The sequence below is a fragment of the Aspergillus pseudodeflectus genome (assembly GCF_044049435.1).
Source record: "Aspergillus pseudodeflectus strain CBS 756.74 chromosome Unknown BJX68scaffold_4, whole genome shotgun sequence".
NCBI classification, from domain to species: domain Eukaryota; kingdom Fungi; phylum Ascomycota; class Eurotiomycetes; order Eurotiales; family Aspergillaceae; genus Aspergillus; species Aspergillus pseudodeflectus.
The window spans coordinates 837,833-855,840 of NW_027263780.1; the positions used below are offsets into that span (position 1 = coordinate 837,833).

At 53.5% G+C, this 18,008-nt stretch overlaps 7 protein-coding genes across 7 annotated transcripts; 1 reads left to right on the forward strand and 6 right to left on the reverse strand.

Annotated features, from left to right (window-relative positions):
* Positions 1-29: 29 nt before the first annotated feature.
* On the reverse strand, positions 30-1,997 carry BJX68DRAFT_227545 (putative cofactor for methionyl- and glutamyl-tRNA synthetases). Its single transcript, XM_071038690.1, has one exon. It carries the CDS (start codon positions 1,422-1,424, stop codon positions 87-89), a length of 1,338 nt encoding a protein of 445 aa, XP_070903911.1. The 5' UTR covers positions 1,425-1,997; the 3' UTR covers positions 30-86.
* Positions 1,998-2,177: 180 nt separating this feature from the next.
* On the forward strand, positions 2,178-4,397 carry BJX68DRAFT_227546 (putative histone acetyltransferase Spt10). Its single transcript, XM_071038691.1, has 2 exons — positions 2,178-3,146; positions 3,196-4,397. Exons 1-2 carry the CDS (start codon positions 2,667-2,669, stop codon positions 4,231-4,233), a joined length of 1,518 nt encoding a protein of 505 aa, XP_070903912.1. The 5' UTR covers positions 2,178-2,666; the 3' UTR covers positions 4,234-4,397.
* A 10-nt stretch (positions 4,398-4,407) lies between these two features.
* Positions 4,408-5,548, reverse strand: BJX68DRAFT_227549 (acyl-CoA dehydrogenase). The gene has a single exon (XM_071038692.1). The coding sequence runs from the start codon at positions 5,434-5,436 to the stop codon at positions 4,420-4,422; it is 1,017 nt and encodes a 338-aa protein (XP_070903913.1). The 5' UTR covers positions 5,437-5,548; the 3' UTR covers positions 4,408-4,419.
* A 1,181-nt stretch (positions 5,549-6,729) lies between these two features.
* BJX68DRAFT_262473 (uncharacterized protein) lies at positions 6,730-7,974 on the reverse strand (the record flags this gene model as incomplete). The annotated part of the gene is made up of 2 exons (XM_071044451.1): positions 6,730-7,522; positions 7,592-7,974. The coding sequence occupies 2 exons, from the start codon at positions 7,972-7,974 to the stop codon at positions 6,730-6,732; spliced, it is 1,176 nt and encodes a 391-aa protein (XP_070903914.1).
* An 816-nt stretch (positions 7,975-8,790) lies between these two features.
* On the reverse strand, positions 8,791-11,137 carry BJX68DRAFT_144354 (MDR family MFS transporter). The gene is made up of 6 exons (XM_071036541.1): positions 10,917-11,137; positions 10,553-10,864; positions 9,986-10,506; positions 9,610-9,931; positions 9,392-9,534; positions 8,791-9,212 (listed from the first exon to the last, which is right to left on the reverse strand). The coding sequence occupies exons 1-6, from the start codon at positions 11,080-11,082 to the stop codon at positions 9,021-9,023; spliced, it is 1,656 nt and encodes a 551-aa protein (XP_070903915.1). The 5' UTR covers positions 11,083-11,137; the 3' UTR covers positions 8,791-9,020.
* Positions 11,138-11,597: 460 nt separating this feature from the next.
* Positions 11,598-12,857, reverse strand: BJX68DRAFT_262475 (glycoside hydrolase family 16 protein; the record flags this gene model as incomplete). Its single annotated transcript, XM_071044452.1, has 3 exons — positions 11,598-11,942; positions 12,007-12,460; positions 12,520-12,857. 3 exons carry the CDS (start codon positions 12,855-12,857, stop codon positions 11,598-11,600), a joined length of 1,137 nt encoding a protein of 378 aa, XP_070903916.1.
* A 1,814-nt stretch (positions 12,858-14,671) lies between these two features.
* On the reverse strand, positions 14,672-16,546 carry BJX68DRAFT_262476 (uncharacterized protein; the record flags this gene model as incomplete). The annotated part of the gene is made up of 4 exons (XM_071044453.1): positions 14,672-15,113; positions 15,154-16,056; positions 16,108-16,430; positions 16,490-16,546. The coding sequence occupies 4 exons, from the start codon at positions 16,544-16,546 to the stop codon at positions 14,672-14,674; spliced, it is 1,725 nt and encodes a 574-aa protein (XP_070903917.1).
* Positions 16,547-18,008: the final 1,462 nt, after the last annotated feature.

An 18,008-nucleotide genomic window follows, 5' to 3' on the forward strand; every position in this document is an offset into this window, starting at 1 on the left:
CTATCTTCAATCACTACTTCGAACAGATGTGTTTGGGTATGACTCAGAATTCTTCATTGTAGTATTTACTAGGCTAACTTCATTATTTACCGTACAGTAGCCCCCTTGAGGCTCTTCACTGTGCAAACACCACCAGACTTGGCCACCAGCTTACCAAGAGCAGGCTTGCCCTCCTGGCTCTGTGCAACAGGAACAGCAGCGCTCTCAAAGGCGACCTCGAGACCATCGGTGGTAGTGAATCCAGGCTGGAAAGTCTCCCAGACCTTCTTCTTGGGGTTGAGAACCTTCTCGGGCTCGCCGTCGTTCCACCCCTCAAAGTAGATCCGGTCTCCGGCAGGAGCATCAGCGGGGGGAGTGACGAGCTCGACGGGACCGGCGTGTGAATCTTCACCCTCGGCAACGCGGGGAGAGGCGGCGAGGACCATGGCGGCGGACTTGATTCCGCGCATGGTCACGGGCTTGAGGTTGCAGACGGCGACGATCTTGCGGCCCTGCATTTCCTCAAGGGGGATGAGCCCGTTCAGGCCGGAGCATACTGTGCGGACGGTCTTGCCGGTTTCCTCGTCGAGAGATGTGTTGTCGGAGCCAGGAGCGTCACCGCAGTCAATAGTGGAGACGAAGAGCGAGTCGGCGTTGGGGTGGTTGATAGCGCGGAGAATGTGACCGACACGGAGGTCAATGAGAGACGGGGATGGCGGGGCAGCAGGGGCAGGGGCGGCCTTGGGCGCCTTGGGTTGCTTCTCCTTCTTCTCCTTCTTGGGCTTGCCCTCGGCCTTGCCAGCGGCGGGGGCAGCTTCAGCGGCGTCGCCCTTGGCAGCCTTCTCGGGCTTCGTCTGGCCAACAACAACGGTCTTCTCAGTACCAGCGGCAGCGGCCTCGGCGGCAGCCTTCTCCTTCTTCTTGCGCTCCTTCTCGGCCTTGGCGTCGACGGGCTTGGGGACGAACTTGACGTCGTTCACGTCAATGACCACCTTTTCCTCCTCGGGGATCTGCAGCGAGAACAGGCGGCTGTTCTGGACAAAGTCGACGTGGCGGACGATGTGGTGGTATCCCTTCTCTCCCGTGCGTTCCTCTGGCGACCACTTCTCGACGACGGGCGCGAGCAGGGCGTACGCGGCGATATCTGCGACGGAGGCTTTTGAGCCTAGGAGGGTTGTACGTGTAGCGAGGTGGGTGTTGATCTGAGCAAAGAGGTCGGTGACGGCGGCCTTGTCATCTTTCGTCAGGGCGCTCTGCAGGGTGGAGGTCGTGGCCAGCCATGTCTTGATGTCTGCCTCTTCGGCAGGAGTGTAGGTGGTCCGGGGAAAGACCTTGGGGTTGGCGGCGAGGAGGTCAGGCTCGGTCTCGTCGGGGGAGATGGCCGCGGGGTAGGAGCGGTAGAGGAGGGAGAGGAGGGAGCTCTCGGGAGCGGAATTGATAGCCATGTTTGCAAAGGGCGAGGCGGGGTATTTGGCGAAGACGCTGAAAAGAGGAGGGGTAATGTGGTTGATTCGGAGGCAAGTCGTCAGGGGCAGAGAGGCGCGACGGAAGACTCTTGGGACCCGGAGGAGGGTCGTGATGGGGTTGAAGAGAGACAATTTGGCTGGAGGAGTGATCCCTAAGAGAAGGGATCTTTTACCAAAAGTTCAGTCTCGATGGAGTCATACCACAAAAGTGTGTGCCGAATCATGCCCGATTGCTGCGGCCGGATCAACATTGTTCCAGCGTCGCGTTGTATAGTCTGCGGGAATCAGGTGGCAGGAGAACAAACACGGAAAATAATGGCAAAGTAGGATAGAAGATATGGGAGAGCGTTGGCTAGGGATTCTACGTAAAGTTGTATCAAAATCTTCAAGGTCCTGGTGTTGAGCTTTTCGGGGTTTACACTTCGGAGTCCGTTCTATATATATCCCAGGAACTCTTGTGAAGTACACCATATTTCATCAACAATCCAGTCTGTTTCCTTTAAAATTCGCTAAATTGAAATAGCTAGCTGGCCAATGCTTACAAGAATGATGTCTTTATCCAAGATTTACTCTCAAACTATCTAGAGCTTTCAGTCGCATGAGCCTGGATATGGTGAAGCTCTCGGGCAGTTAATTTAAAGACTGTGTCACTTTCCCCGAGTTCCCGACACCTGTCAAGTTTCAAGTGGCACAAAAGTACGGTAGTACCTGATAACTCACCCACGGAGTACAAGAACTTGAAAGAGCGCTCGACCGCCCGTTCAGGCAAGGCCGAAGAAAACGGTGAGCAGCGACCGGAAAAAAGTCACATGACCGGCCCAACACTAGCGGAAGAAAACGAACTCCGAGCGGGACGACGACTTCGCTCTTGCGTTCACTCCATTCCGGACTCGAGAATACTCAGCGGTCCTTGAAGTGCCATCCAACCACGCCTGCCATTTCTATATAGCCCAACCACTATCGACGGAGTATTCCCTCCAGCAATTGTTATAAGGTGGAGTCGGCCCCTTTCCCGTGCTTCGCTGTGCGTGTCCCTCGTCGACAGTTGCTGCCTCCAGGCTGCCCGTCTGACTGTCCCCTCGTTCCACGGGTTGCTCACCGAGCGATGTGTGCTGAGTACTGCGGCGTAGTCTGTTGACCACTGGCTAATGCGGTAAGCAGTCTCGTGACCGCCACACACAGTACACCCAAACACCCAACAGTACAGTGAGGTGCAGCACAATGCCCACGGGCAACGGAGACATGCCCGCCATGGACGACGAGTTTTCAGAGATTGCTCCTCGCCAGGTTACGCTTAGGGACCGGGTCACGGTTGCGACTCTGGTCCCGTTTCATTCATCCAAGCAGGTTCCCCAGTCATTGATAGTATATCTGTCTGGGCAATTGAACAGAGAAATTGAAAAGGGCGACACGTATGCCATGGTCGATCCAATTCCAGTAGTGCACTTTCGACCGTACTGGTTTTCGAATTTTGGCGCGGTCATGCTCATTGGCGATATCAAGTCTGCGACTGATGTCCAGAATATGGATGGCAATGTGAACTGGGCCAAGGCCTGCTTGGGGAGTTTCAACATTCGTCCTAATTACCCTGGCCGGAGTAGTCATGTCTGCAATGGAATGTTTCTGGTGACAGATGCTGCGCGAAACAAGGGTGTTGGTCGATTGATGGGAGAGGCGTACCTCGACTGGGCTGCGAGACTGGTGAGTCTATCTGGCCTCTTTTTTTTTTTAGCACGTCTGACTGGTCCAGGGGTATACGTACGCCGTCTTCAACCTGATTTACGAGAGCAATGTTGCCTCGTGCCGACTATGGGAAGGATTAGGGTTCAAGCGGATAGGCCGAGTTCCTGGCGCTGGTCGGGTCGTCTCAAACCCGGGGGAATTTGTTGATGCAATTATCTACGGACGTGATCTTGGCTCAGACGGCGAAGACCCCGTCACACAAGATCGCTTTGACAAGATCAGATATTACCTCAAGCACCAAAAGTACCCCCGAGGTGCGGACCGCGCAGAGAAGAGCCGACTCCGCAGCGCAGCGACACATTATAAGCTCATCGAAGGGGAAAATGGCGAGGGCGAGAAGCTTATGCTCAAGGATAAAGAAGTGGTCTCTGACCCGCAGCAGCAGTACGAAATCGCACGGCAAATGCATCTGGAGCAGCACGCCGGTATCAACAAGACCACCGCGGCGATCGCGGTCAAGTACCACTGGGTTCGAATCAAGGAGACCGTCAGTCGCGTCATCCGTGATTGTTCACACTGCAAGGACACGCTCAAAGTCCCGTCACCGAATGCCGCCACAACTAGCACCAGCGATGCGATGAACACCGACTCGGACGAGGAGTCTAGCAAGCCGGAGTCTCTTGACCGAATGCCCCGACCCGAGCCCATGACTACCCAGCCACTCATCCCGCACACGCATACTCCCATGCAACACCACCCAAACCCATTTGGCGCTCCAAATTCGTCCATCCTACAAGGCCACGTTGGATCCTTGAGTGATTACGCCGTCCCATTAGATCCTCAAATCATGAACCTCAACCACCTCCCGCGCTATCAAACGCACGATGCCATGGCCGACCCATACGGCCACGTGCATAATCTCCACGAGAGCAACGTCCGGCAGCACGTCACCCCGAATGAGTACCGCATGATGGTCGACGACTCGGATACAGATGCCAACGCATTGCATCAGGGAATTGACCTGGTGCACCCGCAAGCAAACGACGTGCAGATGATGAAGTATCAGTACGTCGCGCACGACCAGGATGAACTCGACTTTACCTGATTTTCAATTTCCCTGGAGTTTGGCGTCTGACCTTTTTTATTCTTACTTCGGGCGTTGTCCCCGCATTTTACGCACTGCATGCGAGCAGGTACGGAGTACCAGACGGAGCATATAGATAGCATGAGCATGAGCATCAGCCCGAGGGCAATAAGACTAATATTCAACAACCGGTCGGTAGTCACGTAGTTACAACTTGGTCTTGGCCTTGTCCCTGCTCACCTTGCCGCCAAACTCGAACAGATACGCGGCGACCTTGCGCATCTGGATCTCCTCGGACCCCTCGGTGATGCGGTACCGTCGGAAATGGCGATAGATGTGCTCAAAGGGGTAATGGCGCGAGTAGCCATCGCCGCCGTGGATCTGGTTCGTCAGCACACATGCTCTCCAGGGAAAAGAAGAAGAAGTGGAGGGGGTTACCTGAATAGCCCGATCAGCCGCCTGACACGCCAACCGATTCGCCCAATAATTGCACATGGCCACCTTGTCACTCAGCGTCTTCTCAATCGCAATCCACGGCGTCGCCCCAGTCCTGCTCGCCTCCTCCACAACGCGATCCATATCCCAACTCGTCTTGAGAATCAACAGCTTCAACATCTCCACCTGCGTCATGAGCTCAACAACAGGGAACTGTATCCCCTGGTGATCAGCCAACTTCTTGCCCTCGCCCCAAATCGTCCTCGACCGTGCCCTCTCAATCGCCCTGTCGAGACAGAACTTGGCCGCACCACACGAGCTTGCCGCCTGCCGGATGCGATTCTCATGGACGAACGTCTGCGCGATTGCCAGGCCCGCATCTTGCACGCCGAGGATGGCGCTGTTGGGAACCCACACCCCGCTAAACGTCACCGTCGCATGGTCCGTCGGCATATTAAACGTCCACTCGTAACTGACCACCTCGATCCCCTCCGTCTCCCGCGGGACAAGAAACGCCGTAATCCCCCGCGCAGACCCGTCCTTCCCCCCCGTCCGCGCAAAAACAATCATATGCGTCGCGAAATGCGCGCCCGTCTGCCACTTCTTCGCCCCATTAATCTCCCACCCCTCCACCCCACCTCGAACAACCTTCGCAGCCCGCGTAGACATAAACGTCGCATCACTCCCATGATCCGGCTCCGTAAGCCCAAACGTCGTGCGGAACTCCCCGCGCAACCGCGCAGGAATCAACGTGCGCTTCTGCTCCTCGTTCCCGAAATGGTGCAGCATGAAGACGTCTGGGAAATTTCCGACAACGCTGTGTTCATTCTGCAGGTCGTTGGCAAGACCCAGCCCGCCGCCGTAGACTGGGTGCGAGGCGAGGTGGAAGCGGATTGCGGACATGTAGAGGTTTGTGCTGGGGTGCGAGGTCCCGCCGTAGGCTTTTGGGAGCGCGAAGCGGTAGAGGCCGGCGGAGTCGGCGAGGAGGCGCGCTTTATCTATACGGACTCATGTGTCAATAGCTACAGGTTCTAGGATAGGTTCTTTGGTTTTGCTGGGTTGGGTTAAACGCACTCAACAACTCCTCCCACTCCCGTCGCGGCAACCCCCCGGCCTCCCAATCCGTGCGCGCATACTCGCGGCGATGGTCGAAGAAGCGGTTATTGTCGTCGGCGTGCTGCAGCGGGAGGATGGTCTCGTGGATGAATTTGTCGATGCGGTCGATGTGCGCGACGAGGTCCGGTGGGTATTCGAAGTTCATTGCCATTTTGTACCCCTTTTCTGTATATCTCCCCGTTGGTTTCTTCTTTGGGAACGGAGTGAATGTCGCCTTGATGTATGAAAATTGGGGAATCATGACAGTTGGATAGGAGTGGGGAGCTTTAAACGCTCCCCAGACCTCCGCATTTCCTCAGTGGCTCAACCCCGCAGCGGCGCCCGCGCAGCCTCGGTCGGATTATCGGCCACTCGGCTCCTTCGATGACAGGGCAGCATGCATTGATTTTATCTTTGGATTATGATGGCATACAGATAGAGACATGCAGGGTTTGCTTTTCTTTTTCTTTTTGTTATTTCTTTTAGTTGTTTATCACGGCCCACTCAGCCCACTTTGCCAATCTATGTGCATCTCAGCCTACGCGTGGTCCCATCTGTAGAACGCATTGGTGCTGTAGTACGAGTAACCCTAACCAGACCACCTTTGCCTCATACAATTCCTGTATGAACTCGAGTGCGGCGGACAGCCTACATCTGAGGCTTTGCAGGCCTTTGTGGAGAGCCGACATGCCCTGCTACGCATGTAACCCTAACAAGACCTCGTCTGCTCCATTCTCTTACTCCCTGCCTCGAGCCTGCGCATGCTCTGCGGAGATGGTATGCCCTCACTGCATGCACCTAACCCCATCGAGACCACCACTCAATCCCCCACCCTTTCCTGTCCGTACCCGACTGATCGTGATAGATGCGGACCCTGCATCCGAACCTGCGCATGAAGCGCCGAGCGTGGAGATTCGATGCACGTAACATAACCCTAATACAACTGCCATCCGCTCAGCTGTGCGCATTCCGGACTTCCAACTCGATTCAATCCCTCTTCCCTCCTCCCTCTCCCTCGAAACATCTCGACAACAAACTCTCCCTCCACAACCACACAAGCCCAAACGTCGCCCCAGCCCCCAAGCCCACCGTCCCCAGCACCAAACCCAGCACAACCCGCCCCCAGGGAACATCCACGCCTTTCAACGACAGATCTCGGAACGATATCAGGAGCCAGTAGTACCCCGGCAGCACCCAGCAGACGTGGTCCCACTGCAACATGCGCCGGACGGCTGTTTCGAACGAGTCGATGGGTGTGCCGGAGTCGACGGGGAAGAAGATTTCCGTCATGGACATATCGGCCGGGCGCGTGACGCGCGTGTACAGGAATGCGAGGGTTGAGATGGTTGATAATGTGGCGATTGTTCGGCGGATTGCAGACATGTCCGGGCGGGTCGCAGCCGGAGCCTTGTTTGCGGCCTTGCCAGACTTGGATGTGGATTTTGTCGAGGCACCACGGGCTTCGTCGGTGCTCTTTTCTGTGCCACGGAGAAATGCAAACAACACCCGCTGCACAAGCACCACAAGGATCGGGAAAAGCTGCCACAGCGCATTGCTCGCCACGCGCCCCTCGACCGTCGGCGCAAAGTAGCTCCCAGCGAGGAGCGGGTAGAACACGAACAGCATCGCACCGAGTAACGAATCCACCGCGGCCTTGGGCATGGCGGCGCTCTCAGCGGTCGGGAGGGTCAGCGCGGGCGACCAGATGTACTCGCTGAGGTAGTAGGCGCCTGCGAGCTTCCCGATGCCGAGGATTTGGCAGGCGATTGCGAACAAGGGGCTGCACAACTTTAATCAATATTGATTCTCCTTGCTCATCAATGTAGGGGGTAGGGTGAAGAGGACGAACTATAGAATCGCACTCGAATGATGTCTCCGCCGAAACTCCTCTAGCATCCCGACAACAAACAGGGGACCGACATCCGTGAGGAAGGAAACCATCTGCAATCTGCTGACTGGATCGATTCCCGTCATTGAAGGCGTGAACACGGCGAGGAGGGGACCCATCGTGTTGTCGAGGACGGGGATGCCCAGGTGTGGCTCTGTCATCGACAATGTCACCTCCCCATTCGAAGATGTCCAAGTGCCGTCCTTGGCCATTTGCAGCAGGTATGGGATGACATGCGCGGCGGAGGCTTCAGCTTCGAGCCAGGGCCAGATGGCGAGCGGGAGGAAGGGGGACGCCCACAGGGCGCGTTTCCAGAGAGGGTCGTCGTGTGGTTGGGTGGGCATTTTCAATTCTGCGATGGCTACAATTTGCATGAGAAGAAGACGGGAGAAGAGAAGATGGAAAAGGTTTGCGCGAGATGGGAGATTTATGATCGATCGCAGATCTATGGGTGGACTCGATTTCCTTCGCGTGGACATGACCTGCGCACTGCCACCAATTCCATCTTATCATCCTCTGCCGATCAGCAAGATCAACAATTGCTTTGCAAGATTATTTGCCCCACCATTTGATTCGCCCTAAGCATCGTGAACGCGTTCCCCTGGAATTGAAGGCGCTGGCGCGGGGTGGAATGCAGCGATGCAAGGCGGCCACCTCCAGTCTTGAAGCCAAGAGAGAGCCCGACTCCAGCAGGTGCGCGTTATCGATCCCGCATTACAGGCGGTGGTTCGCCCTTGCCTCAGATCCGCGCATGGCCCGAGTCATATCGAACCTAGACACGCCGTAGTCGTAGAAAAATGGCCATTCTTGAGGTGTAGACAGACTGCGCCCGTCCGTTGGTACTGCTCTTTCTCGTAGCCCTTGCAGGACGAAGCCGGGTGAATCTGGACCAATGGACGCGGCCATGTCTGGGGCTCCTTGCATCGCCATCTCCCTCCCCAACTGCCTCTAGGGGTTTGTTCCCCGAGATTATTGTTGAAAGGTCAATCGTCAGGGTTAATCGGAGAGTGTAGCATGATCTTCGTTCTTGAATGTACTGATAGCAAGTAGGGATGCGGGCTTTTGAGGTTTGACACTGTCCTTTCCCAATCCATCCCCGCGATTACTCGACGCGAACGAAACAATCATACCATATATTCGATCTACCAAGTGAAAAAAACCATGTTCTCCTCCTCTTCAACCTCCACTCCCTGTCACACCGGACCTGCCATCCAACGATCAACTCAACTCTCCTCTCCTCTCCTCTACCCTACCTACCTAATACTCCTTCTCAAACCCCCTCTGCACATTTCCTATAGGTACTTGGCAATGGCACAGCACCACCACACCATGACCATAGAACTTGCCGCTCATCGGAAGCACCTGCCGTTGAATTCACGATTCATCCAATCTAAGATTCCCCCGCCCGCTTCAACCCCCTTCCCCGCGCAAACATCGCCGCGAGCGCCGCCACACCCCCAAACGCCGCACTCGCCCCAAACGCCATCTTGATCCCCTGGTAGTACACGTGGCGCGCCGCAAGCTGGATCTCGGGCTCGAGGTCGTAGATTGCCGAGACGGAGTGGCGGATCGAGTCGATTACCTAGAGGAGACGGAAACGAGCAGGTGGTGAGTTTGTGTTGCAAGAGAGAATGGGTGAGACGGGACAGGAGATGGAGTTGGGAGTTGGGGATTGGGAATTGGGGAGGGAGGGCAGTGTGTAGGATGGAGTGGAGTAGAGTGTTAGGGCGGGAGGTAAAGGAGGTAAGGGACGGGAAATACTTTCCATTTATCCGGTACTCCGTGCAGGGCGTCCGGGAGGGCGCGCACGAGGTGGTTCTGGACGATTGTCGACGTGATGGCGACGCCGTAGACGGTGCCGAGGCTGCGGATGAGGTAGACGGTGGAGGCGGAGACGGCGTGGTCTATACAGCATACCGCAATTTTAGCAAACCCACCACTATCAAACCTTGGGCAGAAGAAGGGTGGGGTGTATGTACCATCATGGCCAAACGCCGCCAAAAACGTAAACAGAATCGCCGGGTAGACGACGCCCTGGCCGAGATTCGCCGGGATGACATAGACAAAGTACTTCCACTCCGAGTCTGAAAACTGCAGCGCCATGACGAGGAGATTTCCTAGGAACATGAGTGTTGCGCCGGTGCGCATGAGGTACGAGAGTTTGCCGTAGCGAGACATGATGATTCCCGAGAGGAGGCCGCCGATGGGGGTGGCGAGGGAGGGGGTGACGAGGCGGGCGCCGGCTTTGGAGGCGCTGTCGAGGAGGACGACTTGGAAGAAGAGGGGGAGGTTGAAGAGGAACTAGAATGTTCAGTTAGTGCGGTGGTTCAGTGGGAGAGGCGAGGGAGGACGTACGGCATAAGCAGCCATCCCAACACAGATATTGGCAATCTGCGTCGAGACAGGAAGAACGCCGTGAAGCATCCGCAGCGGGATAACCGGGATAGCAGACGTCCTCGCCTCGACGAGGAAGAACAGTCCCAGAAGAACCACACTCCCAACCAACGAGCCCACCACCCACGCATTCCCCCAGGGCAGCTCATTCCCGCCTAGACTCAACCCAACAAGCTGGACCGACAGTCCCAGGATGAGCAGCAGTGCACCGGTCAGATCGACCTGTTTCCAGACACTCGTCTTGGGCTCATTGGTGGTGTCGGCTTTCTGGCGCTTGGGGATGACGACCCGTCCGACGAAGAGCGCAAAGATGGAGACGGGGACCTGGAGGAGGAAACACCAGCGCCAGCCGATTGTGTTTGCGATGGATCCGCCCAGGGACGCGCCGCAGATGGAGCCGAAGCCGTGCAGGACGTTCTGCGCTGCTTGGTACATGCCGCGGCGCTGGAAGGGGATCATGTCCGAGTTGATGATCGTTGCTGCTCTTTCGATTAGTTGATCTTGTCCGCAAAATCAGGATCGACATACCCATCGTCATCAACCCACCCCCACCAATCCCAGTCAACGCGCGCATGAGATTCAGAAAAATAACATTCTGCGCAACCGCACAGCCCAAACACCCCAGGAGAAAAGTAACCGTCGACGTAAAAAAGCAAGCGCGTCGGCCGAAGATGTCAGAGAACCGGCCATACAGTGGCTGGAACGCCGTGCTCGTAATGAGGTACGAGGTGGTGAGCCAGGACGATGTATTCGCGGCGTTGAACTCGGAGCTGATGAGCGCGTACGTCGAGGCTGTGATTGTGCCGTCGAAGCCGGAGAGGAAGACATTGGCGAAGATGGCTTTTGTCGTTAGTTTGTTGCATGAATGAGTTATGTGTGGATTGAGACGTACCGACTTCGATCCAGAGGAATCCTTTCGGTGGCTTCCACGAGTTTGGATCTGCATCTGGAATTGGAGATGGAGATGGAGAGAGCAGTGGCTGCTCCTCGTCGGCGACATGGTGCGGATTCTCCGCGTCGCTGGGATTGGGATTCGCGATTACAGTGCCGTATGCCATTGTGCTGGCAGTTATTCAGTTGTCGAGGGTGAAAAAGACAACTTGAAATGTCGCGTGGACGGCGGGGTCAGATATTTAATCACGTCGTGGTCGGGCTCCGAATGGGGAAATGCATAGTGGGGTTGATTGCTTTATCGCCCGAGAACAATTTCCCCTCCGGATGGTGTCATCTTAGTGTGAGATTCTATTGGTCAATTGCATTGTATAAGTCCACCACATTGAGTGATGCAATCTGGAAGCTGTCAGGCTCGAGTCTGGTCGCAGGTTAAGCATTTAAGCGCTGGTCCATTCACTTGGTAGATGATCTAAAGGACTGCATTTATTATTGAACGTTGACTTGCCCTTTTCTGAAGGTGAGCCGAAACGATGCTCAAACCATAATAACACACTTCAGGCCTATACTTAGTCCGGACACTACATGGAGCAGCTCAAACTCTTCTCGGGATTCTTTTATCACCTATAGTCATTCGGAATTCTGCTACGGGCGCTCTAATCAAATCTATAAAGACGGCTAATTACTCCGAGCTATAAACCCAAAATCCCCCAAACTCCCAATACGCCTGCGTAAAGTTTTCCGGGTGCCTCGCAACAAAGTCCGTACAATTCCCCGGGCAGCTAAACTGGTCTGCATACACATCGTCTCTCCCGCCATAGTCGCCGCAGAGGTCAATGTTGGCGATGATGCTCTGGTTCCTGAAATGCGAGGGGATGTCGCAGCTCGTGTTGGGGAAGTCGGCTAGTGCGGTTCCCCAGGTTGAGGGGTCGGGGGCAGTACTTTCGTTGGTCAGGTCGGGGGGGATAGAGTCGCGTCGGAAGAACCAGGCGCGAATACCGGCGGGGCGGACTTCGAGGGCGTAGATCTGGTCAGGCTTGTCAGTATGGCTCACATGTACAATTGGCTGAGAGAGCTGCAGATGGACGCACACCACCCCCATTCGCGTTCATCTCCTCCCCATACGTCAACGAAGGCCCCTTGACCCCACACCCAGCATTCCCATTCGTACTGTTATCGCACGTCGTATATATCGCATCCCCCGTCTCCTTGCGCCGTACGTCCATACTGCACCCCGGCCTCGTATGCAGCGTCACCGCGTTCCCGTCTGTTCCATTATTCGTCGCCTCAAGGACATCAATCTCCCCATTGAATGGCCAGTTGGAGCCGTCTGTCAGCCACAGAGCCGGCCACGTACCACACCCATATGGCGTATGCAAGATGTCGAAGATGAACAGGCCGTCGTCGTAGGTGGCCTTGGATTCAATGCGCACGGAGTTCCGGCCGTCCGTCGCGTTGCGTGTCGTAGAGTCGACTCGCAGGATAGCGGAGTCGGACGTGGCGTATGTGAGGTTCTGGGCGAGCGCTGTCGATTGATTCACGTACCTACTGCCATCAGCATCCACCAAGACGCCACTAATACCGAGAACAATGGCAGAACACACCTCACAAACCCACTCGTCGGATCGTCATCCGAAAAATACCCAAACCTGTCAAAGAACCTCTCCCCATTATACCTATCAACAAGCCGATACCGCAGCGGCGAGTAATCCGGATACCGCCGTGTCTTGGATCCCTCGACCGCACCGACAATAATTCCAATTATCGCCGCGATGCAGAAGATCCCGACGAGGAGCTTCGTGCGCAGAGACCATCCGTGCGGGTTGTACCAGGGGATATGCTCGCGGTCTTCCTGTGAGGGGCTGTGGATATGCGTAACTAGGGGCTCGGACTCGGGGCGCAGCGCGTCGTCTTTTGCGAGGGTTGCTGTTGTTTCTATCATGCTGCCGGTAATTGATCTTGGTGGTAACTGATCTTGGTTTGGTATGGATGTGGTAAGAGGCGAGATGAATAGATGCGGTCCATGAATGTGAGAGGGGGATGGGGATGAGAAGAGGTGGTCGGTGGGATCAAGGGGAAATGTTTAATATGCCGTCATTGGAATGTTAAAGTTGATCGCAGCCGAATCGGGAAGTTGGCCCTGGCGGCGCCTGCGTGCTAAGGCATCAAGTCAGCAATGCAACCCCTGCTGGTAGATCCGTGGCCGCATGCGATGAATGCCAAATGCCATTTCAGTAACGTAGCTCCGGATCGGTTTATATTCAGCGTTCAAAGACGGAATAGACTAGATGCCATGTGCCATGTGGCAAAGCTAGGGAGAAGCATGACAAGCAAGTGACGATACATTCTGTACCTATACCGAGGCTTTGTGAAGAAAAGTAATAATAGATTTACTGATATCTATCCATCAGAATTACTTTGTGAAGCTTTTATTAATGTTTACGTTCGGTGAGGCTGGATGGGGAGCTGTAACGCCCATACCCATAGGAACATTCGCTCCTATTTTTCTCTGTAGAATTAATTATTTATAGGGTCACCCTTAATACTAATACACATATAGTACTCATAAATTAACAAAGCTTAATGTTGGCCTGTATGTCTGAGCTATTAGTAGCTGTAGCAAGGTCATTGTAAGCGGCGAGGTCGGATCCATGGGGTTCGCTAGTTGGTCTTTACTCGCAGCGATTGCCTGGCAAGCATCAAGATCCCAGGCTACAAATGATATATAGAAAAGGAAGGAGAGACTATATACTAGTAGATCTAGAGATAAATTACTAGAAATTAGTAAGACTAGTAAGTCCTAGAGACTTTATATACAGTAAGGCCAAGAGGTTTATTCAGGGTTAGGCCTAAATATCCAGCTCTAGTAAAGCAGATGCTTGAATACTTTTACAGCTTCGAGGTTCCCATTACCTTCTCTTCTTCACACCCTTACTTCTCTTACTCTCCTTTGAAAGACTCTGTTTCTCTGTATTATGATGCACGGATGATACCAACTCTCTACTGACTACACTGTGCCGAAATGTTTCCCACTTGTCTCTTGTGCCAATCTAACTGGGTAAAGGGATAGCCACCAAGGCAAATTCGGGAAATGGTTTGGCACTTTCACTATTGCTAGAGTCCCCAGCAGTCGCTTTCATCTTGATGGGGGTTCTCTGCGCCAAACGTTCTCCGAGATGAGCATGTTTCTAAATATGATGTATTCGCAGGGTATTGGGACGTGAATTGAAGTAGTATTCAAAATGAGCAAGTCACTGGCAGCAAGGGAGCAATTCTTCTCTTCGCGTCTCTTAGCATCGGCATAGGAAGATCTGTACTCGACGCATATGTAGAAGGTTATTTTCCCAAACTAGAACGAGTCCTTGATGTCATCAAGCTCCGATGTTTGGTCACGGAACGATCCTCAGTTGCCACTAGCCCAGTACGTCCAATTGTTTCGCCTAGTTTTGGGGGATGTTGAAGGAGACAGATGTTCTTGTTTGAGCGATTTTCTCACTCTTCGGCAACCCCTCCTCGCACGCGCTGCGGTCCGCAACTATAACCAGAAGCAACTGCCGCTTGTCAGGCTTGGAAGGGCCCATTAAAGGAAATAGACTACCATGGCACAATAGTGGCACGCCTTTTAGATGGCTAGTGAGAATGTTATAACATGATATGTTATAATGTAATCTGCTATAGCGCGTTAAATATACCTCCATCTCAAACCCGACAACAATCCCATATCCAAGCTCACCCCTGCATACCCAGAGGGAGCGTCTATCCAGCGGTCAGAAAATCGAAATTGGCGTCAAACCTCGTCCGGATCCGCTCATCGCCAGCCTCAACCTGTCGATACGGATACTTCACGCGCGTCGCAAGATCCATGTTCCTTGTCAAGAAGATAGACCGTTCAAGGGCCTGAACCCAATGTACTGTTTTAACCCGTCCAAACATCAAGAGCTCCAGACTTGATAGGCCGTTCGGACCAAAAGCCCAGTTGGCGAAGGCTAAGAACTCGGTCATCTCGGCTGTTGTAAATTCTGATCTGTACGGGGTCAGGTTGACCAAGGAGGCTGGTGGCGGGTTAAAGGGAGCATCAAAGTTATAGGCGAGGTCGAAGGTGGGATTATGCGGGTGGTACTCTTCGTGCACCGTTGGCAGGTGGCGGATGTGGAGGATTTCCCAGGTCATGGGGGGGGTTTTGGGCGAGGTGGAATCTCTATTTGGGGGGTCAGTGGAGAGTATATTTTGTGGGAGACACAGCTTCAGTGAGGCTCATGGTGTGACGTACCAGGGAGGGCAAATGGTCACAGAGGCCGACGCATTGGAGATTTGCATTGCCGAGCAGGTTAACGACCCCGGTATCCCAGACCATGGGGGCCACGGTTGGGTCCCACTCAGAAGCAGTGTCGCCCGCAACATAGAGGTGGCGATGATAGACGAACCGGCGGATTTGTCTCCCGGGGGCGAAGATCGATCTTAGATGTGGTGTGAGCGAAGTTTGATCGGGGGCGACTATGCGGATGAATACATCTTTCACATTCGGCATGGACAAGGCGAAGAACTGTGGTTCGAGTGGGCACCGCTGTTCGTCTGCTTTGATAATGAGGGAGATGATGGGAATCGTTTTGTTGTCAGCAATTTCCGCAATGGTCCTTAGAATGTGGGCGCTGTCTAGTCTCAAGGCGTGGAGTTTATGCAGCTGAAAGGCATACGCCATCTCGGTGTGAGCGTATTGGAAACCAATGCCACGGACAGATAACTTGCGGAGTCGTGGGAAGAGACTCTCGGTGTTTCCCTTTTGCAACTGGAGAACTTTGAACGCAAAGAAGTTCCTAGCCTTCATCCAGTCTTTCTGGAGGTCTCTCCATTTGGCTAAAAGGCGGGGAAAAGAGTCAACATCGATTGTGAGCTCATCAAGGCGAGATGCATTGGCAGCAAAAAAATCCGTCAGAGCAATATAGTGATTGATTGTACTGATTCCAGTCCAGGAGAAGGTTCGAAGGTTGTGAAACCGTGAAATTGATAGTCTGTCACCCGGGTCGGTGTACTCGCTGCACCGTCTCGTCTTGAGCACTAAATGCTTGATATTTCTCTGATGCCTGCGTAGGTACCCCCTGGAACCAAGAATTTGGTGAGGGATGCACGTCTCGAGATACCATCTAGTCATATTAATAGGTAAAGTCTAATTAGAATCTCTGGCTGGGGCATACTTAAAAGTCACAAGGCCATGCCTCTTTAATCCCCGGAACAACGGCATTAATGCGCGCCCAAGGTCATCTGCATGCTTTCCGGCATGGAGGAAACAGCGATTCCATTCCCTATGGTCATCACAATAACCATCAAATATCAACACCTCGACGAATTTGAGGGTTCGTCGCTCGGCTAGGTGAGGCTGGACATCGACCCCTTGGGACTTCTTAATAGAGCCCAGATCAACAGATTTAACTCGGTAAATCTCACGCAGTCGGGGAGTCAGAGCATAGTACACCCGGCGAGAGAGTTCATAGAGATTGATTAAGGACTTGTTGTCGAGCTGTGGGTTCTGAATTAGCCTTGAGCCAGTAATGCAGTCGAGTCTGTCTTCTAGCTTACGTATCCTGTGATTTGTAGTATGATCTCGACAGGGAGCTGGGTTAACATCATCGCCATTCTTTGCCCCGGCCAGACTCAAGAATGAGGTGGACATGGGGCATACAAGTGAGAGTCTGCGAGGTTGCAAGGTGGCACTTGAGCCGCCTGCGGCTGAATACGAGGACTGCGGGTCGTTGGACTTGATCAACTTTCTTGACCTTCTTGACTTGACAACAGCAGCCAATAATAGCGATGAAATCTGACTGGTGTCGCTGTCCTCAACCCCGCATCAAGGCCCACTGAGGGCACACTGGGGCCAGCTTTTCCTTTCATGAGATAAGAGAACCTACTCACCACTATCTTTGAAGGGTATCATTCGGCATGCTTTCAATGGTCGCGATTCAAATGCGCGAGCCCGTGTGTTCTCAGAACCTATTCTCGGCATGGAGTCAAAGGCAGGAGAAAGGGAAGAAGAACCGGGTGTGCCACACAATAACGCTGGAGAGTCTCTCAGCGAGTCTTCGCATCGAGGTGCTAAAGTTCCTGCCTGACTTTTGCACTCTTCGCCGCTTTCCGCATGCTTCCCCCACTACTACCGAACGTATACCCCCCTTGAGCAAGAGATTCTGACCGCAATTGTTCCGCGACAGTATGTCCAGGGTACTGCAGCTGATCTGGTAGCCGTTCATCTTTCAAGCGCCTTTTATCATGCGGACGCCACCCGAACGAAGCAAGAGGCGATTGCATTTTTGGATATGTATCGGCAGGCGCGAGGTAGTATGTCAGTCAATGCATTGTTGACTTCGTCTGCGAAGAGGGAAACAAGGTTGACAATAAATGCCCTGCACAATATTCAAGGGTGCGTACACGTCCTTGTGCAGTAGTACCATAACGACCTTGATCAAACTGATCTCGCCCGCGAGCTCTACAGGGACGAGACTGGAAAAATTCCTCTCTCATCCCTGACACGGGTGCGAATCGTTCGCGCGATATACAGGATTCAGATTTTTAATTACGTGTTCTACCAAGCCGGAGAAGACTCCATCCGACCAGAACCTAATCGGACCGAGTATTTCCAGCTGGAGGAGGTATATGATCTGTTCTGTGCGACAGTTCCGCCATGGGAGCGAGATGAAATGTGGGCAGTATATCGTTGGTTTGAGGATCTGACGAAGCGAGCCCTTGACAAATTGGCCGATACAGCAGTTGATACACAAAGAGTGTTGCACTTGACCGTATGTAAATCCGCTATCTATCTACCCTAACTATCGTTCTAACATACAGTACACAAGTAGGTTCGAACATCCTAATCAAGTATACTGGGCCATAGATCTTAGAAGTTGGAATTAAACGCTGTTAAGGACTTTAAGTAATCCACTTTCTTATTCCAACTATGATACAGTATCAATGGATCGTTCTTAGTCTATGTAACCTAATCAAGTATGATATCATGAGGAAGTGCATGACGACAAAATGCGTTGCTGTACAGCCTACATGTGTGGGGATTCTGAAACGAGTTAACATGGAAAATATAATATAA

Bases quoted from the DNA above. Each gene is read 5' to 3' on its own strand.
- BJX68DRAFT_144354 (XM_071036541.1), bottom strand. From the start codon at position 11,082: ATGGCATACGGCACTGTAATCGCGAATCCCAATCCCAGCGACGCGGAG. The intron at 10,865-10,916 runs GTACGTCTCAAT...TAACGACAAAAG, and splicing joins ATTCCTCTGGATCGAAGTCG to CCATCTTCGCCAATGTCTTC. The intron at 10,507-10,552 runs GTATGTCGATCC...TAATCGAAAGAG, and splicing joins GGGTGGGTTGATGACGATGG to CAGCAACGATCATCAACTCG.
- BJX68DRAFT_227546 (XM_071038691.1), top strand. From the start codon at position 2,667: ATGCCCACGGGCAACGGAGACATGCCCGCCATGGACGACGAGTTTTCA. The intron at 3,147-3,195 runs GTGAGTCTATCT...TGACTGGTCCAG, and splicing joins TCGACTGGGCTGCGAGACTG to GGGTATACGTACGCCGTCTT.
- BJX68DRAFT_227545 (XM_071038690.1), bottom strand. From the start codon at position 1,424: ATGGCTATCAATTCCGCTCCCGAGAGCTCCCTCCTCTCCCTCCTCTAC.
- BJX68DRAFT_227549 (XM_071038692.1), bottom strand. From the start codon at position 5,436: ATGCTGCACCATTTCGGGAACGAGGAGCAGAAGCGCACGTTGATTCCT.